The sequence below is a fragment of the Vanacampus margaritifer genome, chromosome 10 (genome assembly GCF_051991255.1).
Source record: "Vanacampus margaritifer isolate UIUO_Vmar chromosome 10, RoL_Vmar_1.0, whole genome shotgun sequence".
Classification (NCBI taxonomy): domain Eukaryota; kingdom Metazoa; phylum Chordata; class Actinopteri; order Syngnathiformes; family Syngnathidae; genus Vanacampus; species Vanacampus margaritifer.
In genome coordinates, this window is record NC_135441.1 from 27,287,970 (window position 1) to 27,315,404 (window position 27,435).

At 40.8% G+C, this 27,435-nt stretch overlaps 3 protein-coding genes across 8 annotated transcripts in view; 2 read left to right on the forward strand and 1 right to left on the reverse strand.

The window, feature by feature from the left end:
* The first annotated feature begins 439 nt into the window (after positions 1-439).
* Positions 440-8,196, forward strand: cdx4 (caudal type homeobox 4). The gene is made up of 5 exons (XM_077578637.1): positions 440-798; positions 892-968; positions 6,504-6,649; positions 7,837-8,009; positions 8,139-8,196. Exons 1-5 carry the CDS (start codon positions 440-442, stop codon positions 8,194-8,196), a joined length of 813 nt encoding a protein of 270 aa, XP_077434763.1.
* The window catches only part of lnx2b (ligand of numb-protein X 2b), a 32,726-nt gene continuing 13,425 nt past the window's right edge, over positions 8,135-27,435 (reverse strand). For 5 of the 6 annotated variants that reach the window (XM_077578627.1, XM_077578630.1, XM_077578628.1 and 2 more), the window contains 7 exons: positions 26,279-26,478; positions 24,609-25,013; positions 23,854-23,973; positions 20,806-20,980; positions 19,895-20,138; positions 19,662-19,820; positions 17,226-18,922 (listed from right to left, as the gene is read on the reverse strand). In XM_077578627.1, the coding sequence (XP_077434753.1) occupies positions 18,787-18,922; positions 19,662-19,820; positions 19,895-20,138; positions 20,806-20,980; positions 23,854-23,973; positions 24,609-25,013; positions 26,279-26,478 (1,439 nt within the window). In that variant the 3' untranslated portion in view covers positions 17,226-18,786. Of the gene's footprint in view, positions 9,051-17,225; positions 18,923-19,661; positions 19,821-19,894; positions 20,139-20,805; positions 20,981-23,853; positions 23,974-24,608; positions 25,014-26,278; positions 26,479-27,435 lie in introns of those variants that run through there. The other variant, XM_077578631.1, reaches the window with a different exon arrangement.
* chic1 (cysteine-rich hydrophobic domain 1) lies at positions 9,920-15,743 on the forward strand. Its single transcript, XM_077578638.1, has 6 exons — positions 9,920-10,082; positions 11,485-11,539; positions 12,720-12,875; positions 12,974-13,030; positions 13,220-13,279; positions 14,108-15,743. Exons 1-6 carry the CDS (start codon positions 9,955-9,957, stop codon positions 14,156-14,158), a joined length of 507 nt encoding a protein of 168 aa, XP_077434764.1. The 5' UTR covers positions 9,920-9,954; the 3' UTR covers positions 14,159-15,743.

Genomic DNA, 27,435 nt, shown 5'->3' on the forward strand with positions numbered 1-27,435 from the left:
CCTGCGCGTTGGCGCCTTTCATCTTAATGAATGAATTTTGGGAGGAGGCCCACTGTCACCTGATGACGTTCCCCCTCGCATGTGTGTGCGTGTGTGTGTGTTTGGGGAGGGTGCAAGATGGGTGTGTGTGTGGGGGGGGGGGGGGGTCACTTTCATTTGGATGCAAATGCGCAAAGGAGTTGACGTCAAGGCGGCTGGCTTGCATGCAGACTTTTAGTGGCATCTTGTCAAGCAGCCGCAAGCACATCATGTGCATGAGAACGCCGGCAAACTGCACGGACTACAATTAACAACAAAAAAGAGGGGGGCCCCCCCCATTTCGGACCACTACTTTCACGAGGATTCCCTTCTTCTTCTTTTTTTCCAGCCCATTCCAAGCATGCGCCCGTAGACTCTTTCCCTGTCCAAGCTTCGTCCTGCAGCAGCGCGAGCCAAAGCCATGTATGTGGGCTACCTTCTGGATAAGGAGAGCGGCATGTACCACCAGGGCCCCGTGCGGCGCTCCAGCATCAGCCTGCCCCCCCAGAACTTCGTGTCGTCGCCGCAGTACCCCGACTTCAGCGGATACCATCACGTCCCCAACGTGGACGCGCACGGCCACGGCCAGGCGGCGGGCGGCTGGGGGCCGTCGGCGTACGGAGCCCCCCGGGAGGACTGGGGGGCCTACGGCATGGTGCCCCCCACCCCGCTGCAGGCCACCCCCGTCAACAACGCGTCGCCGGCGCAGGTGTCCTACTGCTCGCCCGAGTACGGCCACATGCACCCGCCGCCCGCCTCCGCCCTCTTGCAGCCGCCGCCGCCCACCACGGACGACGGGAGCGGCGGCGGCGCGGGCGCGGGCGCGGGTGCGGGTGGCGGTGGCGGCGGCGGCGGCGGCGGCGGCGGCGGGAGCGCGCACTTGTCGCCCGACCGAGAAAGGCGCAACTCGTACCAGTGGATGAGCAAAACCGCGCAGTCCTCCTCCACAGGTGAGAACCTCACAAAACAAATCATTCCACCAGTAAAGGACTGCAGGGATTGGAAAAAGTAACCGCCACAAAAAGGCCCGCAGGGATCAAATTAATATGACAGGATGGCGTGGAGGGAAATTACATTTTCCAAGTGTCTTTCCGATACTTATAATACGGCAAAGAACCGTATGGTTTCTAAAAGTTATTTCCGACGCAGGTTGCCATATTGGGTTCCACACCGATTGATTCATTTATTATTATTATTATTATTATACAATTGTGTTGCCTATAAGTGACACCATAATAGCTCAAAGAACCATATTGGTTCCCAAAAAGTTATTTAACTTTTCAAAATGATTTAATAACAGGGTGTAACCTTGCCTTAATAACCACAGTTGGTTACTAAAAAAAAATTCTATATCTTTTAAAGAGTGCATTGTACATTCTTAACATGGCCAAGTCTTATATTTGGTTCCCAAAAGTGATTTTCCCTTTTTATAACAAATTTATTTTCTAATGTGCTCTTCAAAGTGATTTTTTTCCCCTTAAATAATAATAAAAGAGTGTACCTTGCCACTTTAGACCAAGGAACCATATTTGGTTATTAAAAGTCATTGAGGCCTATTAAAAGAGCGTTTTACACTACAAAAGTGCATGCTGTTTATTTTATTAACGTTCCCTTGTTGAAGACTATTTTGCAATCTTATGGCACAAAGATCCATTTTTGGTTCCCAAAAGTCTCCTTCCCCTCATTTAACATGTATTTGATATTCTTAATATGATGAAAGCGCATTTTGGCTATTACACCATTAGAAGACTAAAGACGCAGATTTGGTATAACTAAATAATTTATTAAAAATGCACTCTTATTAAAGACTGATTTCACACCCATAAAAGGACATGAGAATGATCTGACCCTTCTAAAAGGGTGTCTTTTAATGAAGTCAAGAACCATATTTGGTTCCTAAAAGTTATTTTCTCCTTAAAAATATACAATGTATTTTGAGAACTGAACTTTAAAACGAGAAGAAGCAATTTTTGGTTGGTTGTGCATTTTCCATCCTTAAAGGCCAAGGAAGTTTGCTGCTGCATGAAAAATGGCCTTATTAAAAAGTGTACGTCCATAATAGGACAAGGAACCACATTTGGTTATTGAAAGTTCTTTCCCATATGAAATAGTGCATTCATGTTTGCTTTTTCTCCATGAATTTTCTCTTGATAAAAATACATTTAATTCTCTGAAAGAGACTCAGCAACCATATTTGGTTTCCAAAGGTTATTTTCCTCCTATGGCAGAGTGTATTTTTACACCACATATTATATATATAAATATATATTTATTTATTATTTTTTATTTATTTATTTTTTTTTTTGTTACCCTTAAAAGGACAAGGAAAAAGAATACATCGCCCTTTCAAAAACACATTTTTACTTACTTGAAAAGACAACAAACCATATTGTGTTGTATTTGATTCTTCACAATGATTTTGTCTACTTAAAGAGTGACTTTCCAGCCAGTCGTGGGTTAAAAAACAATTTTTTGGTTCCTGGCTGGTAGTTTGCCTCAATAAAAGGGCATCTTTGTCAACCCTTTGTCAATAGTTTTATGTTATTGAATAGTGTCTTTGTAAATTCTTAAAAGGGCAACGAGTCATATAGTGGTGGGTTCCTAAAAGTTATTTTTCAATGTTAATAAGCCCAAATTCCATATTGGGCTCCCTTTGAGCTCAAGGCCCAAATTGCTCCAAAGATAAAAACGTGCTCAAATAAATCAACTCGTGAACATTAACCGTACACATAAACGCATGATTAATTAGCATTGCTAACAACAAACATCGATCAAAAAGCTATTTGCAAAAAAATGATGACTCATGAAATTGTTTACTGCAGGAGCTCTTATCAGTTGGGCAACCAAATCATGCAAAATTTTGTTTCTTCGTCAAAAATGATCAATGAAAATGTATCTTAAGTACTAATCTAATAATGACAGTAATCTAAATTTCTTTGCTTTTTTAAAATGACTAAATCAACGCGTTATCTCATATTCAATGGTTGATTTTGTGTGTCTTTTTCTATTATTTATTATTTTTGCCTGAATTTTCTACCATTTTAAATGACTTGCAAGAATGTATTAAATGAGTATCGGTAAAACTAAATTTAAAAAAAGTAATTAATGACACAATTTGACATGTTACTTGTGGATTTGGTATCAAAAAAAGACTATAACTACAAACTATTATAATTATGTATTTAAAATATGCATTTAACATTTCTCTATTTATTTTATTGGAAGAGTAGTTGGTTAGAATGAAATGAAATTACATTTTAAATATAAAACCAATAATTATTGTATTATTGAAATAAACGATTTTTAGATAATTAATATGTTTTTTTTAAAACTTGTTTTAATTCATTTATTGTAAATAAAAAAATAAAGACAGCTTACCAGTATTATAAATAATTTGACATCCATTTTATTGGATTAAATAATTGGTTTGAATAACATATGATTAAATGTATTTTTTTTTAATATTTAGTTTGAGTCACTATTTTTTTAAATATAATTATTTTTTATTATCAAAACGAACTCTTTTACATAGTTTACGTTCGTTTTCACTATTTATTGTGAATATTAAAAAAAACTGGTTTGAATTGGTTGTAATGAAATAAATAAATAAAATGACCATTAAAAATTTTAATGGTCATAATGTTATTAAAATGACCTATTCCCCACGCTCATTATATATATTTTATTTTTTATAATTGCATGTAGCCTACTTGCTTTGTTTTTAACCTCGTCATCGCATAACTTGTGTCGTCTTTTCGTTGTAAGAATCCAATGTGGCAGCCAAAAGTTTGCCTGGCCTGATCTCACTCTTCTGCAAAGCTAAACGAATGAATCCGAGGCCCGCGAGCGACCTGTCTTTTACCTCGACGAAGGAAAGACGGAAAGAAGGGGAAAGAGGAAAGAAGGCGCGGAGCCGCGCGCTCGCGGTGTTCGTGGCAGCGACGGCGTCCATGCGTGGGAAGTCACGTGATTTGCTTTGGCGTTTGCTGTACGCGCGCGTGTGCGCGTCAATCATACAGTGTGGCTGCTTGTCGACACCTCGCCTCACTTTGAAATGCAGATGCGGTCGCGTTTCCTCCCTCCGGGACCGAGCGCTGCTTCTTGCACCTGTGCAGCGCATTTTTCTGGCGCTCTACATTGTAAAAAATACTGGGAAAGCATCAATAGGTTTCACCGCCTCATCTTATTTCAAATACACCACAAGTCCATGGACAACTAGTGGTGAGTTCGGTCAATTGGAATCAAGGATCATTTAATTCAACTGTAGTTCAACTTACTGTACAAACAACAACAACAAAAATGCCAACAATATGTCAGTGTTAATTTTGGCACAAATTTGAGCAAGAATTATACTAGCTGATGCACATGATTTGCTTTTGTGGGCCACATAAAGTGAGGTGGCGGGTCAGATGTGGCCCCCCGGTGTTGAGTTTGGCACAGGTCAGTTCAATGAATGGTGGGCATAACATTAAAGGCAATTCATTTTAATAAATCATGACTGTAAAGAAAAATGTGTGTGCTGATGGCTGTTGAAGAAGCCAACACAATTGAGCAGTGACTTTTATTTTCAATTGGTTATTTTTTTCTCTTCCAAGTGTAAATATTAGCCTACTCTATAACGGAGTCTATTTGGTCCCACTCAAATTTTCTGTGCGCAATTTAATATTCTGGGGCCACAAATTGCCATTTTTTTGCACATGATGTCACATTTATTGTGTTTATTATTGTATTGTTTTGGTGTTGATCTGGGTTCTTAAAAATAATCATCATTTTGACTGCTCCACCCTCCCCCTCGTGCCACGGACTCGCCCGTCGTCTCATTGCAGACTTGAGTCAGGAAAACCCAAATAACTTGTTGGTGCGGTTGTGTAGGAAATTTTCAAAAAGTTTGCACCAAAGAAATGCTAAATACGATTATTATTATTATTCAATTTATTTTTTACCACCACAAGTCAGGTTTCCATGCAATTGTTTGGAAAATTTAGTGAAAATGCGCAAAGCGGACATGCGACTTCTGCACGTTTCCATCTGTTGTACTTTTGCAAATATTGAGAGGGGGACTCCGCCGCTGTGGGTGGCGCTATACACCATAGAGATGTGGTCCGCCAGTATTTTAAAAGAAGAAGAAGACCAGGAAGCGACTGCACTGTGCGATGACGTCGTATGAGTTTTCTTTTGTAATTCTTGATCAACCGAAGCGTTTCTTTGCTGTTTTCCATCGAAAATTCTATTAATATTCACTTCTTTACTTCATTCCAAAAAGATTTCTGTTTCGCCCCCCCAAACATACCTTATTTTATCTCCACCATTGCTTTAGGACTACAAACGTACGTGTGACGTAATATCCGGTCAAAAGGTGCGACGTGTATCCGGTCTTGTCAGCGTTAATCTGCAAAATCCGCCCCCTCCAAGCGTAAAAAGTTGTTGTTTTTTTGGCGAATTTTGGGCCCTTTTCTCGAATGACTAGTTTTATTTTTGCATTTCTTGAAAATTCCACTAAAAATGGGTGGATGGAAACCCCACTACAGACTGTTTTTTATCTGCTGGCTCGCTTGCATGTGCGTGTGCCGCAAAGTTTAAAAATCCCGGCAAGTGACTTGCAGGTCCACATCAAAGCGCAGCGCGTTTGCATATGTGAAGAGCAAAGAGCAAAGATGCGGATTTGATGCTGGCAGCTGATAGGGCCGGTCCTGGCATGCCCAAGGCCGGCAGCCGCTTTCCAGTCCGACCGGACTACGCGCTCGCTTTCAAGCGCGGAACAAAACCCAAGTCAAAAGCCAGCTTTGCAATTGGGAAGAATTCCAAAAATGTGCTGTCATTGTGCCCAGTAGTTATGATTTGAATGAATGGAGTATGCAAATTAGCGTCGGCTCTGATTGGCTGTTAGCAAGCAAATGCATGACACAGCAACGTCATCCAAAATCAAATCAAATGTCATTCTTTAGTCAATGAAGCTCAGTCTGGCCATGCTGGCAAGCTGCATGCTAGCATAGCATATCCTTAATTGAGTCAAATTTTCCTGATAATCAAAACACCTCAGTCGCAAGCAGATAGCAACTTCCAGTGAGCTTGAATTCCGAATCGTCCGTTTTATGTACCGATGGAGATAAAAAGGTTGGTTAGCGGTGGTTCACAACGTTGACGCTAGCGCAGTGCATCGCAAATAGGGGGTGCGCGGTGCGATGCTAACCTCAGCCAACATGTTTTTCCTTGTCGTATGAGTATAAAGCGTAATTGCACATCCACTGCAGTAGGTGGCCTCGCTGCGATCTGATTGGCTGCCGTTTCGCTGGAAGGCTAGGACGCACATAGCTAGCTTTTCGACAACTGTTCCACCACTTATACATACTTAATATATGACACCTGAAAGTTGTTGTGAAGTGAAATTGACATCATTATAAAATATATAATAATGTAGTGTTTGTGAATGGCAGCTACGTGATAAGCGCAAGTGCATGTTTTTGTTTTCCATGTGTCCGGCGAAGGGAAGACAAGGACGAAGGAGAAGTACCGCGTGGTGTACACGGACCACCAGCGGCTGGAGCTGGAGAAGGAATTCCACTTCAACCGATACATCACCATCAGGAGGAAAGCCGAGCTGGCCGTCAACCTCGGCCTGTCCGAGAGACAGGTGGAACACGCCACATATTTGTTGGGTTATGATTGGATTCCAGCTCCAATAAGTAGTCGAACCGCAGGCCAAGAAATTGAGATTGCTGTTCTGGTTATATTATAATAATAAGGGTTTTATTGCCTTGATAAAAAATTTTTTTTAGGATTATTGTGAATAACAAAATATATAACATCCAGGTTTATTTCAATGTATACCATTTTTTTCAATATATATATTTAAGGTTAAAATTTGGACATAAGATACATGCCATTATGTACATTATAGATGACGCACATGCATTACAGTGAATAATTTTTTTTATTATTTTATTTTTTTAACACAATTTACATACAAGCACGTTAGCAATAAGACCTTTTATTCATTTATTTAGATTGTACTATATTTGTAGTTTCTTCTTGAAAAATGAAATATACATTAAAAACAAAATAAAATAAAATTATATTAAAAAATTTAAATAATAAACTATAACAAGACAGAACATACAATATAAAGAACAGTACAATTAAAACATATAAAATAAAAAATACACTTAGAATATAAAATACAATAAATTAAAACAAGATTAAATTTTTTTTATTTTAATAAATATAAGTGTCAAATAAAATGATAAAAAAATAAGGTAAAACTAAAAATAATAATTAAATAATCAAAAAAATGCAGAAAATATAAGATTAAGTGAAAAAGGAAAATACGATATTATTTTATTTTTTTTAACACAATTTACATACAAGCAAGTTAGCAATAAGACCTTTTATTCATTTATTTAGATTGTACTATATTTGTAGTTTCTTCTTGAAAAATGAAATATACATTAAAAACAAAATAAAATAAAATTATATTAAAAAATGTAAATAATAAACTATAACAAGACAGAACATACAATATAAAGAACATTACAATTAAAACATATAAAATAAAAAATACACTTAGATTATAAAATACAATAAATTAAAATAAGATTTAATTTTTTTTAATTTTAATAAATATAAGTGTCAAATAAAATGATAAAAAAAATAAGGTAAAACTAAAAATAATTAAATAATAATAAAAAAAATGCAGAAAATATAAGATTAAGTGAAAAAGGAAAATACGATATACATATTTTTTTCCAAAAAAGTAGAGAAACTCAAACAACCAAATTAGGCAAAACAAAAATGATATCTGTGTGTGTCTGTTGGCCGCAGGTAAAGATCTGGTTCCAGAACCGGCGCGCCAAGGAGCGCAAGCTGATTAAGAAGAAGATGGGCCAGTCGGACGGCAGCGGGGGCTCCGTGCACAGCGACCCGGGTTCCGTCAGCCCCTTGCCCGTTCCGGGCTCGCTCAGTCCCACGGACATCCACGGCGCCCTGTACCCTACCCCCCACACTCACCCTCACCCTCACCCTCATTCCCACCCTCACCCTCACCCTCACCCTCATCCCCATCCTCACCCACACCCGCACACCCACCCCCACCCTCACCCTCACCCTCAGCCCCCTCCAGCACAGGCCATGAGCACGTTGCCGTCCATCAGGAATATCCAGCAAGTGACTGTGAGCCAGTGATGCGACACCAAACACGCGCAACCAAACGGAGCACTCCGACACGCTGCAGCAGGACTTTTCACACAAAATACTTGGCTTTTTTTTTTTTTTTTTTTAACAATAGTTCCATCATTAACTTAGGAGGTGGAGGAGGAACGGGGAAAGGGGTTTGGGGGTTCCAACTTCCAAAGTTTGACATTGTGAATTTTAACGAGATATAAATGTTTTCTGGATGTGATGTCTTTGTGAATAAAAAAAAAAAGCAACTCAGGGAATAATCATGTTAAATTTTGAAGTGTAAAAAAAAAAATGTGGATGACAATAGTATAGAATGGTGTTTTTATGTCAATGTTAACAATGTATATAAAATACTTTTTTTCACAGAATTTGTGGAGTTGATCCATTTAAAAAGAATCATCATATATAAAATGTGGTAAATTGCTACAGAATTTTGTAATTGACTGTGTATTTTTTTTTATAAGCATTAGTTAAATATAAACACATAATAAACAAGAGATCTTCTAAATACATACATATTTTGAGGTAATTATTTTAAAAGTAAAATGTAATACAATAAAGATACTTGAGTTGTGGCAGCCCAGCTATGCAACGGGTTCCCATCAAAAGCAGTGCTTTGATGTTTAAAATAAATCAAAACTTGCTCATTTTGAAAAAAAAAAAAAAATCATTTTTTGCTAATATTATAGTGTGTGCTATTAAAACAGAATGACTGAAAAAAAGAGATGGAAAAAAAATAAGCTTACCTATGAAATATGACTCCTGGTTGTGATTGTACAGCATCGCATACGCAATGTGCAGGCCTCCTCCTTGTTTTGGTTTTCGTCACATGCAGCTCTTCGGTGGCAGGCAAACTCCTTTTTGCACAAATAACAAAAATCCACACTTTTACCAAAGCTTCCATCGGGTAGCTGAAAATGAAATTTGACTCCCATCAGTCCCAGCAACACGCTTTTATCTGATTTCCTGTTTTGGTAGCCGCATGGTTAGCTGAGCTCTGACGTGTGCGTCGGCGTGGTGTAGCGGGAAATCACACACCAACAAAGGTTCCCCTGCTTGTGTTTATATATATATATATATATATATATATTTTTTTTTAAAATACATATACATTTGGTGTCTTTTTAAATGCAGCAGAGGCCTGCATTTAGTAGACAGTTTAATCATTAAATCAGTTAAGTTGACGTTTTGGGGGTTATTTTCTGTGACATGAGTGATGTGAAATATGTGTGCAGCTAACAAATTAGGCCCAGTTAAGTCAATTGCATCGTGCACCTTGCAAGCCCCACATAATAAATGTGTTCAAGAAATATTCATCATTCTAAATGGAGTGCTTGGGTCAAGAGGGTCAAAGTACTTGGGATTATTTATGAGAGCACCTCTGTCTTTTCATTCAAACATGACCAGCAGTTTGAGGAAAACAAAGATGTAGCCTTAGAAAGCTCTTCTACTGTACATTCATGAAAAACAGGAAATGTTTTTATTCTTCATAGTGCCTCAATTTCCTATGAATATTTTTTTTCAAATATCAATTTGAAACAAAGAAAATCGATATTTTGTGTCAAGTGATACAAAAAAAATTCACTAGATCCACCTGGTTTATACAACAACAACAAAAAACTCAAATGTCATGATTTAAATGGTAAATGTTCACTCATCTCTTCTGCCTGACCTTCTCCCCCTGCGTACTCGCTCTCGCGCTCGTACGTGCAAGCGTGCGCGCGCGTCTCCGTGATTGACGTCACGTCTCGCTGCCCCAACATGGCGGACTTTGATACCATTTACGAGTTAGAAGACGACGACGAAGACGAGCGTGTCGTCATCGAGGAGCGCTTATCCAGATACTGCCCGGATCCCGTTGTGATGCGCGGCGCCGGACACATCACAGTGTGCGTTTTTTCCCTTTTCCGTGTCTTTTTCTTTGTCTATGTCTCGTCAAGGTGTCGTGTTTTGTTGCTGTCACTTTTGCGTCTGGTAGTTTGTGTAGCCGCTAGGTAGCTAACTAGCCCACTCGGAGAAGCAAAAATGCCCCTCGGGGTGTTGTTAGGACACGAAGCGAGCGTCTCCAGCACCTGGCGTCACTATGGCAACCGATAACTTTTGACGCTGTTGTACGGTGCGGTCTAGCCGGCCGAGGACGTTGTCGTCAGCGGGTGACGTTAGCAGCCGAGCTCACCGACACGTCACGTAAACTCGTTTCGCTTGGACGTCAATTTGACGTCGTTATAAAGTCGCGTACGAGCGTCACTCTTGTGTTTACATTGATAAAACGTCGCCCCGTCTTTTGATATGACGTCATCGGTTGCTACGTCAAGTGCCATCGCTGTAGAAGCCGACCATAACAAAGGTGTCAAAACAAGTTTCCTTTTACTGATTCAATAGCGTTTTTATTTATTTTATAGGAGTTTTCTTCAATGGACTTATTTTTTAAATTGTAAGGGCATTTTTTTTCTTTGTTGTATAGGATTTTTACATTTTGGAATTCTATTTTAGATTTCAAAGAAAGTCTTGAATGGAATTATTTTTTGCATAGTAATTTTAAAAATGTGATTACATTTTTAAATTAGAGGATTAAAAAATGTTATTACTGAGAAATATTTCTTGCATGCTAATAGAATTGGAAATATTTATTATTTTATAAGATATTATTTAGCTTATCCCTTTGGTGGTGTTTATGTATTCAATGACTTATTTTGTAAAACACTAGTAATAATATACTTTGGAATATACCATTTTTATGTCTTATTTTATAGAACGTTCTTTAATTGTATTCATATTTTTTATTTATATTTGTATAATGTACAAATATACATATGTCTATTTGCATTTATATGCCATTTTTATTCATTTAATAATACTTAATATAAAATATTCTGAGTTATTTATTGCATTTTTTATTATTTAATGATATTGTGTAAGATATTAGTATTAAATAATGTACTTTAATATTATTTTTTAAATTTCATGTCTTATTTTGTAGAATGTTGTATGCATTTAATGGATTTCAGTTTATATTTATATAATAGACATTTTATTTAACAACTCATTGTAGAGAACATTATTGATCTTTTGATTTGTTTAATGAATATTTTCATAGTTATTCTTAGATGGAACTTGTATTTAAAGGCATATTTATTGAATGGATTTCCGCCCCCATGAACTGGATTGTATTGCCAATTGTGGCCAGTGGATTTGTACATACAGTATTTAATGTTGTACTTTTTTTGATGCAGTGCGAAATGAACACTTATTTCTATATTCCTAATGTACGTTATCTCTCTGTGTTTGCAGTTTCGGGCTGAGCAACAGATTCGATAGCGAGTTCCCGTCCATTCTCACGGGAAAGGTACATTTGCACGTTTGGAGTTTTCTTGCACTTTCCACTCACTTCCAGTTGAACAATTAAAAGACTCAGCGCTTCTTTTGTCTTCCCCATTCAAATGTCCCCGCCAGCTGATTGGTGGCGTGCTCGCTGGCCCCGTCAATGAGTAAGCCGCCGCCAGGGGGGGCCCCGGGTCCGTCCGCGGGGTCCGACTCCAGGTGACGAAATAATGCGAGGGCCAGAAGAAAAGGGAGCGCTTCCTGGGTCAGACGCAAGAGCACAAAAAGGCTGCAGGGCCGCGCGCGGGGCTGAGGGAAGTGCGGGGCAATAAAGCGCACCTCCGCCATTGTGAAGCCGGCCGACATGTGATGGACGAGCTCACAATTATGATGATTGAAGGGTGCGCATCAGGCCCTGCTGGGCTTTATTCCCAGCTCTTTGCTTGTTTGCAAAGAGACCTTTGCATCCTGTCATAAAAGATTACGACCCCCTTTTATGGCGTGCAGACTCGGGGCCAGGAATGAGGATCCATTCAGCTCGGCGCTGGTTAGCACTCCCGCCTGCCCGTTCGCCTGCCGCAGCCACAGGCCGCACTTCTGCCGCTTATCTCGTCCTTTGAGGCTTTGGACACGCGCTCGCAAGGCCAGGGACAACATTACGAGACCGCATCGACGCAGAAAATGTCTGACTTGCCGTTGCTGTTGAGATAGTGAAAAATAGCACTCAGAGTGTCTTGATAAAGTCAACCGCCGTTATCGTGGGGTTCATCTTTCACACACACCCGCCATATTGTAGATTTTATGCAAAGTGTTTTTTTTTTTTTTAACATTACAATGGTAATTTAGAGTTGCATGCCTTCAGTGTAGTACCACGTTGTGCCACAACATGCCGGGCAGCACTGAGCTCGACTGTCAGAAATGCAGCCTGATTTATCCTGCTTTCACGTGCTATGGACGAAAGATGGACCTTGTCTGCAATCACATCTGGGGTTGCGGATTTATATCTTGGAGAAGTCGATGGTTTTTCTAGATCCATTTTTTGGGACAGAAATTGCCTTTTTCCTCAGATTTCAGTTGACTCAAACATTCGTCAAATCGATCAATATTTAATTGAGTTAGAAAACTTGCAATTCCTCTTCCCTGAATGCTGAAAAGTGCCGACGCGTCAAATTTGGAAGTAAAACCCGCTGTTGGTGTGTTGGCAGGTGGCGCCGGAGGAGTTCCGCAGCAGCGTGGGTCGCGTCAACGCCTGCCTGAGGAAAAACGTGCCGGTCAACGTCAAGTGGCTTCTGTGCGGCTGTCTGTGCTGCTGCTGCACGGCCGGATGCAGCCTGTGGCCCGTCATATGTCTCAACAAGAGGGTCAGAGCACAAAGCCAATACTCCGGCGCCATCTATATATATATATATAAAAATCGCACTACTCTTTCCGAGCTCATTGGTATTCTCTCCTACCGCAGACAAGAAGGTCCATTCAGAAGCTGTTAGAATGGGAGAACAACAGATTGTACCACAAGGTAGATAACCTTCCTCCCTCTCCGTCTGTCTGGGAAATGTTGGTGCGTGTGCGTGTGCGCGTGCGCGCATGGACATAAAAGAAGCCCTTCAGTATGTCTGGCCACAGTTTGACCTCACACGCGCCAGACAGCCCTGCTATCTGTGTGTGTGCGTGTGATGGATGTATTGATCTGCTCTTTTCTGTCCAGCTGGGTCTGCACTGGAAGCTGAGCAAAAGAAAATGTGAGAGCAGCAACATGATGGAATATGTAAGTAGTCATGAGGCATATTCATCTTTTACTCCCAACTCAAAAATGGACCAATCCACTTCCGGGGTCAACTTTCTGGGTTGTTCTATACAAATGTTTGACCCAAGTAAAGGATCTGACCAATATTTATTTATAAGTTCTTTCGCGCTGAAAGACCCAATTCTTGACTCAAAGTAGAGGATCGGTCCATTTTTGACCCATAGTTGGGTTACTTTAGACCCAATTGTTTTTAGAGTGTGAGCCATATGAGCAAAAAGTCAAGCAGACAAATTTTATCTGAAGGTGCTTTTCTATTGGCTGCTGCTAGATGACATCACTTCTATGTGACACACTTTCAAATGTCTTTATTCTGGTTAATGTATAAATATGATGTATTTAAAATAACATTTAAAATCATCCCCAAAGGCTCTTATGTATTAAATAAATTTCTAAAGACTAAAACAGGACATTTTCGATATAATTGTAATTAGTTTGTTAATTTTGTAAACATAAAATGTAGTTTGTTAGTTTTTTTTAAAGCATTTTCGTCTTTTTTAATTTTATGTCGTTAACAAAATTGTTCTTTGAGTTTGTTTTTTCATTAGTTTTCATTAATTTAAATAACCTTGCTCCCAACATAGTTATCTACATTTAATCCATTAACTTTTTTTTTTTTTTTAATATATATAAATACTGTGAAATTAGTTAAGTGCACACACGAGGTGCACTGGAATATAAACTTCCATGCCTTGCAACTCCCATTTTGTGAAATATGAATTTAACGTCTCGAATGACAATCAACTGCTCCGAAATGAAAGTAACGCAATTTTGTTGTTTGTGTGTGCGCAGGTGATTCTTATAGAATTCTTACCCAAGTATCCAATTTTGAGACCAGACTGAAGATGCAGCCTGCACCCCCTTTTCCTCTTCAGTGCCTTGTCAGAATGGGAAAGAAAAAAAATAATCTGGGAAAGCAAAAAATGATCTCGTAACACCCCCAGTGCAACTGTTCGTGGAACTCTTGCCACATCGTCACTTTGCTTTTGAGCGCATTTTGCACAGCCAATGAGACAGGCCCCCCCCCCCCCAATTGTTGCACTCCCGTTTCATCTCGGGGGTTAAAAACGGGTGAAAATGCATTTATACCCCCCGCAAAAGACGTTAGGGCCTAATGTTTCTTATGTAGATTATAACATGGAACGTTTATTCAATGCTGCGCTGGCTTTTCTTTCCATCCTCGTCTTTTCCTTCCCTCTCTGTAAATACCGTTAACGTCAAATGTCCATCGTTTACATCATAGCTGTTTATTTGTTGTCGTCGTTGCCAATGAATTGCTGAACTATAGTTTTTCGAGTTTGTGCGGAACTGTTTACCTTGTAAGCCATACACAGCATATGTAGTTGAAGAGACCCTAATACGCGCGCGTCACAGTATTGAAGCTGTCATGTTTGCCAATAAGGGAGAATGGAACCCTTCATGTGTCATCATTTGGTTTTTGTTCAGTTCACGGGTGTCAAAAGTCGGGCCCAGGGGCCGGGTTGATCATCACACTAATGCAAATCGTCAAATGTCTTTTTCTTTTTTTCTGAAACGGATGTTTGCATTTGAGCAGAAAATCTGTGCCGAAATGGAACGTCTTCACTTGAATGTTTTTTTTTTTTACTAGCATTATTACACTAAATGCTTATTTTTGTAAGGGCAAAGAAGTGGTGCATTTCTGATCAGTTTATGCAAATTTCATCCTTAGAATTAAACTAAGGATTTTGGAAATACTCCAAATGAGAAACTTTCCATGGATGAATTAGGGGTCATTTAAAGGAAATGTATCATATTCAAGCATATTTTCCCTTAAGCGGTTATCTCTCCTTGCCCACAGGCGAGGGCATTACACAAACTTAAAGTGGAAGTAAAAACAAAAACTTTGCAATAATATGTTGTCTGTGCCTCACTATTCTAAACACGGCATTGTAATTAATACTGCGTTGGTGGCATAATTAAAAATGAACTCAAATCTGCTTTCTGCCATTTTAACATGATACTGCCCTCTCATAAAAGTGCCCTTGGGCTCGCATTGTAAATGTCATGGCTCACCTGTTTTCTAGGTTGGGCTACATTTAAGTCAAGAGTAACCACTTGATTGGAATCTGCTAAGGTGCTAAAATATATAGAGGCAAAATTAAATTGAGTACACATCTGGTTTATTCCCATAAATTCCTGTGGAAAGTTTCCAATGTTGACAAATCCCAGAATTTTGCAAGCCAAGTTTTCAGTTGTATCGACCCTCTGAGGACGACGAGAGCAAGTTTGATCGCAACGATTCCTTTGTGTTCTTTTCTCCCATGTCTGCATCCATTCACACAAACTAGTGCCTCTCCCATAGTTGAACCGCAGGCTGAAATTGTGTCCGGTTACCATTTCTTCTCAATGTTTGCCCCACATGACCACACCCCCAACAAATAAGCAAATAAAACTCATTTGGACTTTTCATCTGTTAATTGTCTCTGCTCCACAAAACGCACCTCGTCCAAATCTTGTTAGGCAGGCGCGGCGGCGGTGGAATCGTTAACTTTAACAAGACGGCCCGCAATTACTTAGACACGAGTGTAAAAGTCTTGCAGCAGCAGCATCAGTATTACTGGTCGCCTTTTTATGGTCCTTTGATAGTTTTCACGTCGTCTGTCCTGCAGCGCGACCCCCGTCAACAGCAAGAAGATAAGAAAGTGAAACATTTACTGTCGTATAAACCCACAACGACATTTACAGGTAATGAACAGGTACATTATGAGATGACACTTTCTGCTCATTTGGGACTGAACAGACAACAGCGGTAGACGCTTCAGTCCACCACTAGGGGTCAGGATGTACAATATGTTGGACAATTATGCTGGACTGTTGCACAGCCAATACAAAGGAAGGGTGACAATTCAGTTCATATCCTTGAAATACAACTTAAAGTCAATGTACTAGTACACTTAATGCCCACCCTAGTGACGACAGAGCATACTAGTACATGGACCTTAACCTGGATATCTAATAAATGCTCAAAACTGGTTTTCCCAACTCGAGCCTACTCGTTTCTCTCACCTTACCCGCTAGTATGCAGTTGAATCGTACGAGTAAACTACTGTGCTGCACTAGTAACACTGCTAGGCTGAACTAATAGGAATTTGTCACACACTAGTAGCATCCCTATCAAAGATATAAAATAAATAATTCATATAGTAATTAATGTCTATTAATTAAAAAAAAAAAAAATTGATAAATAGCATTAAAAAAACAATTTCCATCCCATGATCTAAAAACAGGATATTTATGAAAATACACAAACATGGATTATGATTGAAATCCTGGTTTGGTTGGTAACATATCAGAATATTAGTACAAAATGTTGTTTTTATTTAAGCTAAAAGATCATCTGTCTGCTTTCATGGAGGACAACACAAATCAGAATATTTATCGTTGAGAGGCCGAAAAAATTTTTTTTTTGTGTGAGACAATTTTAAGTTAAATGAGATATGTTAATGATGAATCTATTATCAAAATAGTTGTCGATTACTCTCAATTGTTGCACCTCTACTTCCCCATTTAACGCTGTCTTGACATTTAGTCGATATCCTTGACACCCAGCTTGAGGTCCGCCCACTAGTACATTATTGAGATGGCTTCAAAGTAATAACAAATTGCATTAATAGCCTTTCGCGTAGCATAATTCCCAGTGTTTAAACTGCATCCTTCAATTCCTAAAAAAAAAAATATTACCATTAAGTGTTCTCTCAACTTTTATAAATATTTGTTACAGTTGCACTTGACAAGACAACCTATTGATGTTGCCGCTCCCCCCAAAAAACAAGAATTGAACCTCTTGATTCATTTTGAACTTCATTACATTTCTTCCCAGTTGACACAAAACAGAAAGATTTTGTTTCCTTCCTTGGCACCTCTGCTGTAGTCAATAAATATCCACTAGTCACTGTAGCACTCTTTTTATTTGATCTAAAGAGATGACAGTGAAGAGCGGCTCAGTGCACATCACAGCCACTCGGACCTGAAAATTCTGCGTCAACAACATCAAAATGGAAAAAGAAAAAGAGGAGTGGGTGGTGTGTTGCTAGGGGGGATTTTTGGAGGGCAACTTTACATCCAAGGGGGGCACGTATCAATATGAGTGACCATCTCAATTACTTAGAATATGGTAGAAAAATCCATTCATTTTAGTATCTGAATTCGGCAAGTGACACTGTACAGATTCATTCAACACACAGGAAGAGAATTTTCAGGCCAATTCCTACATTAAAAATTTACGGCGAATTTTGAGCTATATTCACCCAAATTTAAAATCATTAAAAAAAAAAAAATCTCAGTATAAAGTGAACCTATATACAGTAATAGCAATTTTACTTAAAAAAAAAACAAAACGAAATAAATGACATTTTCTACTGAGATGCACCCGTAAATGTGAATAAATACAAGGGAATGGACACAACAGTGTCACAAGACAAGTATGATGACAGAAAGTGAAACATACACGGGGTGAGTCTTGCTGAATGGAGGACTGCGTTGTAAGGAACTTTTTAAAGTCAAGACCCCCACAGTGGCTCGAGCATCATCCCCCACCCCTCCTAAAAGATGCATTCACTGTGATGGCTTTGAAAAAGTGCAGTAAAAGTGGACAAAGGACACTTTGGTCTTTACAGTCAGGAGTCGTTTGGATTTGGTCACGAGGAGCCAATGTGAATCCTTCATCGCGACAGGTTGTGTGTGTGTGTGTGCGCGTGTGTGTGTGTGTGTGTGTGTGTGTGTGTGTGTCTCCTCCCATCCCAAAAAAGAACACAGAAGAAATGCGCTCCAAATAATTCAAAGTCCTCCAGTTGGTGGACCTTGATGTCGATTGTCGTCACGGTTTCACCCTGGTCAAACTCAAAGTCTACAAATGGGGGGGGCACCCCCCCTCCGCCTCTCCAAATATTTACTCACTCTTTGGCTGCGTGTTACTCATAATTTTCATAAATTTTAGATTTGAAAAAAAAAAAAGCCTAAATAATGGCAAATGTACAATCAACTTTTGAAGAAAGAAATATTGTCATTGGTAGTATGAAAATGGCACAAAAGTGATGGCGGCGAGGTAACATTGAAGTCCATGCATGTTCCTCCAACCTTACACCAATTGTGTGTGTGTTTTTTTTAAATGGGGATCTCTCAAAGTTAAGGTGTCATGCTATAAAATGGACCCGTCGATGAGCTGGAAGACGCACATTCGTCTTGTAATTCCAAATTTCAGTAAGAACCGAAAATGCACTATAACCATTACAGATTGAACCTCATTTCACCAACGGGTGAATTTGGAAATGGCGAATATGCGGGCGTCCGCTGTTTATAAGGAATGGCCAGTCAAAGAGTGAGTTAATTTTTTGGGGGCGACACCCTGTATTTACGCCCTTTCAGAAAGCAAACCAGCCCACGTGTAGGTGGGGGCAAGTTACCTGCTGCTAGTGCGCAGGACGCTTCCTAATTCTGAAGTTGTCCGTCTGCTAGACCAGACTGCCGGGCCAGCACACCACCGTCAGCGTGACTTTATTCTTCTGCAGCTTGAGCATGGGGATGAGCGACGAGTTGTTCATGCCCACCGTCGTGGCGCCGTTCACCGCGACGATCTCGTCACCGCACCTGGAAGACACACCTTGGTTACATACCGGGCATAGAACCGCCGGACACCGGACATTATTTTTTTTTTTTACACATTTAACATTTTTTAGCGCTGAAAAGAGCTGGAGAACAAATCTTTGGACTCTTGAATGCTTGAAGTGTCTGAATAATGTCGTAAAACGCCGCCTGCCAGCATACTGTCACGTAAATAGCCCGGATGTTATTATTATTATTATTTTTTAGAAAACAACAGTAACAAAATGATTGTAAAATGTCATTTATTTATCAGCATTTTTGGTAAACTAAGTGAATTTGATTTAGTTGTATAATACTAATCAGAGCCAAGTTAGATCAAATCAACCAATACTGTGTAACTATATCAACTATTTGTGCAAGAAAAACAAAAAGCGGTTAACTCTTTGACTGCCAAAAAACGTTAAATAACGTTTAGTAAAATCCTATGGAGTGCCAAAGACGTTAAAAGACGGGTTTTTTTCAAAACAGAGGTGAAACTAACCATTTTCTATTGTTGATTACTGAAAAACGGAATAAGGTAGAAACAAACTTTTTTTTTCTGATGAAAGATGAGAGTCCAATCTTTTCATTTGTAGTATGTGTGTTTCCATAGTCCAAACACATACTTTTCTGTGGACCTTGAAAGATCAGTCAAAAATGCTTAAATCGGTTGGCACCCACGGCATTCCTTTTCTGAAAACGTCTGGCAGTCAAAGAGTTAAGAGCGGCTGCTTTTTAAACGTACTTGAGGCGGCCATCAAAGTGAGCGGGCGTGCCGGGCACGATGGTCTTGATGAAGAAGGGCTGCTGGCCGTGAGTCTCCTCGTAGCCGCCGACGATGCTGAAGCCCCAGCTCTCGTTGTTGCTCTTCTGCAGGACGATGTCCCGGCACCAGTGCATGTGGCTGGCATGACAACGGCAAGGTTAGACGCAAAAAGGACATTCCAAAATGTGCCTGATTGGGAGGACGAGCTGTACCTGGGTAAGCCCAGCCATCGTGTCCACAGCGGCGTCCAGTTGAAGGCGTCTTCCCGCTTGTCCTCCGTGATGTCCGACCTGTCGCCGCCGCCGGCGTCAGCGTCTTCCTGCGAGTCTTCCGAAATGGTTTGGATGACCCGGAGCGCCACCTGGGGCTGGGCGGCCTGCGCCTTCAGCGCGGAAACGGCCTCGCTGTAGGTCAGTTGCGTCAGGTCCACGCCGTTGATGCTCAGCAAAACGTCGCCTGAGGACGCAGAGAATTCAGAACACCGTTTGTGAGCGGAGGAAGATATTTGTAATGAACACCCGTTATTTGTCCTGCTGTGAATAGTGAAAGCTCACAAGCAATTGAGGCCCGAGGTAGCCGAGGGTAGTTTCCCACAGAAAAGAACCAATCGGTGGATTTCCAAGTAGTGAATTGCGAATTAGCGTGGGTTGACTTTAACTCATTTGCTCCCCAAAATGCATTAAAAAATTATATTTTAAATATTGCCATGGTCCCAAAAACCTATTTATACATTTATGTTTTTTATGCTAGAGGATACAGAAGGCTTTGATGCAGCCTCTGACCTGAAGAAGTCGCTTAAAGCAATGGTAGTTATTAGAAAAAACGGCCAGCAGGTGGCAGCAGAGTATAAGAGATCAACCATGTTGCAACAAGCTCTTTGATTTGCGAATAACGATGAAACTTAGCTATATTCTAATGCTAATTGCTGCAAAACGGAAACAGATATAAATGTACTTTTTTTTTTTTACTGATGAAATAAGAAACTTTAATGTTTCTTTTGGTAGGTTCCATGTTTTTGTAGCAATAAAACACAATATTCTGTGGACCTTGCAAAATCAGTCAAAATCCAGGAAAAAAATCTGTGAAAATGGCTGCAAGTGAACGCAAAGATTGTTCTACGCACCTCGTTTGATGGTGCCGTCTCGATGCAGGCATCCGACGGGCTGCACGCTGGTGATGTAGACGGGAAGGCGGCTGCGGCAGTCTCTTCCGCCGGCAATGGTGATTCCCAAAGAAAGGCGAGGCTCTTTCTTCAGGCTCACCGTCTTCTCCTGGCTGGAAAAGCCACCAGGCGGGTCCTGCATGATCGAGCCACGGCGTTCAGGAAATGCAAGGTGCATCGAGGTTGTGAATATACATTTACATGGCAAAACTCATGGCACAGTGCACACATTTGTGTTGTTTTTTGGAACAATATATTTACAGTTGAGCCCCGCCATTTGGGGCCGGCCTGCACATCTGCGTATAAGTGATGCAGTGACGCCAATTGTTTTGAAGTTATATACTATGATTTTACCGGTCCGGCCCACTTGGTAAAATATTTTCCTCCATGTGGCCCCTGAGCTAATATGAGTTTGAACATTTCCCTTTTCTAAAAACACTCAATTGTCTTCAATAATTCTCTGACATGAATTCTTTGAAAAGTCAAAAACACAAGGTCTTAGGCTACCTACAAATTTTGCCTTCAAAACTAGACTAAATTGGTTACGAAAGAAACAACTCAGAAGAGCCACGAAATCGTCCGACGGTATGAAAGAAAGTCGACATGTTTAAGGAGTGACTTAATGCCAGGAGTGAGGCATGTGTGTATCCCGCTCAAAACAAACTATTACATTTGCACTCGAGTCAACATTCAAATAAGTGGACTGATTAAGATGTGTGGCTTGTTGCTGTCATTTCAGCTAACATTCATGAAGTGGTGCCGCCAATCACCACGTCAAACAATCGCCTTAATGGAAAAGCCTGGGGCAGTAAGTAACAAATGTGGAAGATGCGAGATGGAGGCGACGTGCGAGCTCCCACACCGGCGTCTCGTAATGGAGAAGATGTGTGGAAAGTGACGGCTGCCGGCAGCCTCCTGGCTGCGCTCTGCAGACTGTAAACCGTCGGAAGGGAAGCTCGGGGGAGGTGGCCAGGCCTCTTCCTCCGCCCGGCGGGGGGTCCTCCCCCCCAGCAAGACGAAAAGGCTCCACTCTGCAGGCGAAAGCTAACTGTTACCCGCTTTGATCCTCTGCCACCCAAAGAAAGAAGGGCCCAAAAAACAACAAGGCAGGCGGCCCCGCGGTGGCAGACTGAGCAGCACCCCGGGCCTTTTGATCAGGACAGGAGGAGGCCCTCCACCGCCGCTTTCATCTCCGCGCTGCGACGCAGGTGTCTGCTCTCAAAGCTTTGCACCCCCAGCTGGGGGGCTGCTATTCTTCCTGCTCACCCTGTATGGAACAACTGAGTGGCGCTGACAAAACGGCCCACGTCACAATTACACCGTGTAAACACCAACAATGTCCTGTTTGAGGATGCTAGCACTAGCCGCAGAAGCCGCAGAAGCCGCAGAAGCCGCAGAAGCCGCAGAAGCCGCAGAAGCCGCAGTGCTTGTGTCACAGGAAGCTGGACATACACGCTGCAACGCACGTCATTTCGGAGTGGGATGTTGGGCAAAAATGTCACGTTATGGAGCAAAGAGCTGTCATACATTTGAAGCACAGATACACCAACATTTCCCCAACAGGAAAGGAAAGCGTTCCCTCTCACTGCAATCAGCTGGACTTGCACTTTTCATAAAAATCCAATACAAATTGGAAATCTGCCAATGTGAATGGAGCGCATAAACACACACACACGTGATACACCCCGTCGATGCCAGATTGACGTCATCCAAACACACTAACAAAGACAAACCACGTCGGCTCAAATAATACAAATAAACATTAAAAAAAAAACATTTCATGTAAATCTATGATGTAAATATACCAAATTAACTCATTGACTCCCATACATTTTCACTCCTGGCTGTTTTACTGGATTTTCACAGATTTTTCAAGGGCCACAGAATATTGTGTTCTATTGCTATAAAAACATAGAACCTACTAAAAAGAAAGATTGGAGTCTCTACTTTGATTAGAAAAAAAAGTATATTTCTGTTTCGGTTTTGCAGCAATTAGAATATAGCTATGTTTCATCATTATTCACAAATCTATTTAGAAATGTGAGTAATGAGCTTTTTTTCAACATGGCCCCTGGTTGATCTCTTTTGCTCTGCTACCACCTGCTGGCCGTTTGTGTAATAACTACCGTTCTTTGCAGTTGAGAGGCTGCATCAAAGCCTTCTGTATGCTCTAGCATAAAAAGAAACGTATAAAATACATCTTTGGGACACTTAAAACATTTAAAATAGAACGTATTCATACGTGTTTGGGAGCAAATAAGTTAACATGGAAGTCAATTAAATGTTTTTCCTTTACAGTTCTATGCACTCCACTAGTTAAAACACAGCATTCTTATAAATATTATCTCTGAGGAATACAAATTAAGCAGAACAATACACCAGTTTTTTTTTTTTTCAGAGGGCGGCCATTTTGCCACTTGCGTCAACTGAAGATGACATCACAGTTGCTCAGGGCTCAGGCAACAACCAATCACAGCTCACCAGTTTTCTGAAGCTGAGCTGTGATTGGTTGTTACCAGAGCCCTTTAGCACTGCAATGTCATTTTCAGTGACAAAATGGCCGCCCTCTGAGATGAATAGAAACAGGCTGCTTAATGTAACGTAATGCCATGTTTAGAGTAAATAAAGAAAATGTTTGACTTGAAATCCACTTTAAAAGGGGAGTCCAGCAATAAATAAGGAAAATAATTTCTCATTTAAATCAACTAGATAAGTAACCTTTCATTTTTGTATTATTTATGAATTTTTCTTCTGTGTATACGGGTTGTTTCCACATATACACAGCCATATGCGATGTGTCACTTGAAATCAATCACAAATCTTCGTGTGTGTTTAAAACAGAGTTCAGCCATTTTAAAACTCCTTCATGATGTTACAAATCCAAGATGTTACAAATCAGTACGTTTGTTCACCGCTTTCCACACACCGCACACGTGTAAAATTGCGCAATGCAAGGGTTCACATCGAAAGATGACTCAGGTTGATGTGCCAAAACATGTTTGGTCGTACCTTCATGTAGGTGGAGCGCCGCCGGAAGTACTGCGGCTCAGGCACCCTCCTGGCCGCTCGGCCTTCGTCCTGAGTCTCTCCCTGCCTCAAGACTACAAAGTTGACGCGCACCTCGCTGGCCTGCAAAACAAAACGCTGTCACTCACTGGTAGATTAAGCAGATGCTTTATCTTAAAAGGCAAGCGAGCGTGCAGAACTTTCAAGTGTTTGCTCAGCAGACTCATGACAGACGCGAACCTTTTGACGTCATCTTGAAATGACACTGTGCGTATTGTACTCTGTATTGTCTATGCATGCATGTGCCTTTAAGAGGCGGGGTAATATGTTAAATGTGTGACCTCACTAGTATGAGTTATGAAGCAAAATCCAGCTGTTTTTTTTATCCATCTCAGAAGATGACATGAATGTTGCTCAAGTCTCAGGTAACAACCAATCAAAGCTCAGCTTCAGAAAACAGGTGAGATGTGATTGGTTGTTGCCTGAGACCTCAGCAACATTGATGTCATCTTCAGTCGGCAGCAAGTGGCAAAATGGCCGCCCCCTGGGATAGACAAAAACAGATAGATTTTGCTTCATAACTCATATTCCACAAATGTAATTTAATTGAATTGAATCAGAATGTCATGTTGTTTGGACAAGTGAGGTCACGTAATATATTATTGTCAAGAAATGTTTATGGTTGACTTCTACGTTAAAAATCTGTGATATAGCAAGGCCGTGAACAATTAACTACAATATAGCAAGAAAAACTGTACCTGTATGATCTGGGCGGCACTCTCAGGTGTCCCGTGCCTCAGGTCCTGTCCATTGATGGCCAACACTTTGTCACTGTTCTTCAGTTTGCCGTCTTTGGCCGCCAACCCTCCCGACAGCAGATCCAGGATGAAGACGCCGCTCTCGTCCGACTTGCGGATCAACTTTATGCCCAGCGGTTCCGAGCGCTGACTCTTGGTCAACGTCACCTGCAGTACTGTGCCGGGGTTGTGAGCGGAGGCCGCGTTGCCGTGGCCGCTGCCGGACGGGACGGGGTGTTGATCGGGGCGCGCCTCCCTGGGTTTGAAACCTTTCTCTTGCATGACGGTGAGCCTGACGAGGGAAGGCTGGCGCAGCGCGGCCACGGCCCGGGCGTGAGGGACGGACGCCAGGCTGATGTCGTTCACCTGGAAACATTGAAGCACAGACCGGATAAAGCTGTGTGTACATCAGGTGGTACAGTACCCGTTTGGAATAGTACAACCAGAGCTGTTGAAGCGTTTTTTTTATTTGCAAGTGGGAAACTAAAATGTTGCCATTTCACTTTACACAAATCCGAACTCTAACCTATATAACACAAAATGTACATAACCAGGTTGAACTCTAGCCACCATGCTGAAGAAACAACGCTATACAACATTTTGACAATCAGTGACACCAGCCACAATTCGACCTGAGGTTGCTCCCGCCTGCCGGTGGTAACCACACCTTGTTGCCATGGAGATCAAACCCGTTTATCTTGAATATCTGCTTTCACATTCCCTGACGTAAAGACGCGTGTTTACAAAACTCGGGGGAATTTGTATCCTACTCCCAGCATAAATACGTACACACTACCATTAGCTTCTGGTGAATTCATAGATATGACAAAAAAAAAAGAAGCTTTTTTTAAAAAAAAATTTTTACTGTCTGGACATTGTTAATATGGTAAATGGTAAAATAAACAGTAGTTTTGCTTAAAAGGAACTCCGACTGTAATGACAAGTTTGCTCTATATTATTTAATTGGTTGTCCCTAACATAACTATGAGATTAATTTTACAAAAATCACTTCCAGTTGAATACGTTTTGTAGAAACTTTTAGCTTATTATCCGCAAACTTCTGTTCGAATCTCTTCAAATGTGAATGACTGTTTGTTTACTTTATAAGTGGCCTGCGTTTAGCTGGCAACCAGTCTAGGTTGTACTCTGCCTGTCGCCCAAAGTCAGCTGTGATAGACTCACCCACGACCCTAATGAGGAAAAGCGCTATAGAAAATGGATGTATGGATTAATAGAATATTGGAGACACTTTCCGGTCCCAACAACACTTATCATTTTCCAATAGAAATTTAATGGCGTCTCATTTGTTTTCCATGAAAATGATAAGCCACTGGAGTGAGGTCTGATTTTCAAGCTTAAAACAATGTACGAAATGATGCTTTTTACGCATAACAAGACCTTCTCACAAATATTGTAAACAATACGCAGGCACCAGGGTAATTCTAACACTGACCTGAACTGAAATGACATGACAGGACATAAAAACTTGCTGTGTGTCTCAGTCTCGCTCTGCCTTGGTCAAATGTCATGGGACGGTTTGTTGAATAGCGGCGCACTCGGGAGAAATATCAGTCGTTTGATACTCAGGAATGCGCATAAAAAGGTATACACATTGACAGACTGGCTCTTACTTCCAAGATGTGGTCTCCAGGCGCCAGTCGGCCGTCGCGTGCCGCCTGCGAGTCGCGTACGATCTCCTGGATGACGATGTTGCCCAGCGGCGTGTCTTTGCCGCCCACGATGCGCAGGCCCAGCTCTTCATCGGCCTCCTCTCTGAAGAGCTCCACCACATTGGACTCCGACACCAGGCTGGAGCGCAGCGGCGTGTTGTCTGGCATCAAGGGGGACGAGAACTGTCATGAAACACCTTTCCTACTTTGCTCCATTCGTTTTCAACACATGACAAGGTTGTCATCTACTTTGGCTTCACAATTATGCACTGGCCGTCATAACATGACTGTAGCTGAAGATTGCAGAATGTTACATATTAATTTTAATAATGTGCTAATTTACACGTTGGCCACTTGGATGCTACAATCGTGTTAAAATGATCTCAGCAGGGATGTGATTTGACCAAAGTGAAATTATCTGAAAATTTAGCCAGGGGTCTGGGGGCCGCTGGCACCCAGCTAGGTCCAGGGCAGTGCCCTGGTGGGGGGACAAGGCGGAGCTCATGGGTTTTCCGTGTTTTTAAGTACTTTCAATGCACTCACATGACAAAGAAATAGACAAAACAACAGCATAAATTTTCAATGTATATTGAACTATCCCATATAAAATGGCAGTTTTAGTCAACTCAAAATCAGTCACATTCAAAAACATTGGACTGCCTTTGCTTTTAAAAACTATCACTGAGAATATCATCATATCTAACTAATGTGATTACTAAGTTAACACATAAATAATGTTGAAGAGTTCAAATTTCATGAACAAATAATTGTATCATGACCAAATGAAAAGTAACTCATATTAGAGCATACCACAAATGTCTTTGTTATAGCAGAAGATGTTATCTGTCGGAGTCATGTGCATACACAATGAACTACTAAAAAAAATAAAATAAAATAAAAATAAAAAAAATCGGATTTTTTTTTTTTGGGGGGGAGATAAAAAAGCGGAATTCCGCGAATTAGCGGAAAAATCACATCCCTGTCTCAGAGACACTGCAAATGACAAGAATAGACAGACAGACAGATAGAAAATACAAGCGAGAGTACACTCCCTTAGAAAAGAAACTTCTGTATTCAGTTCTCGAACGAACAAATATTGATTCCGAAAGAACAACTAA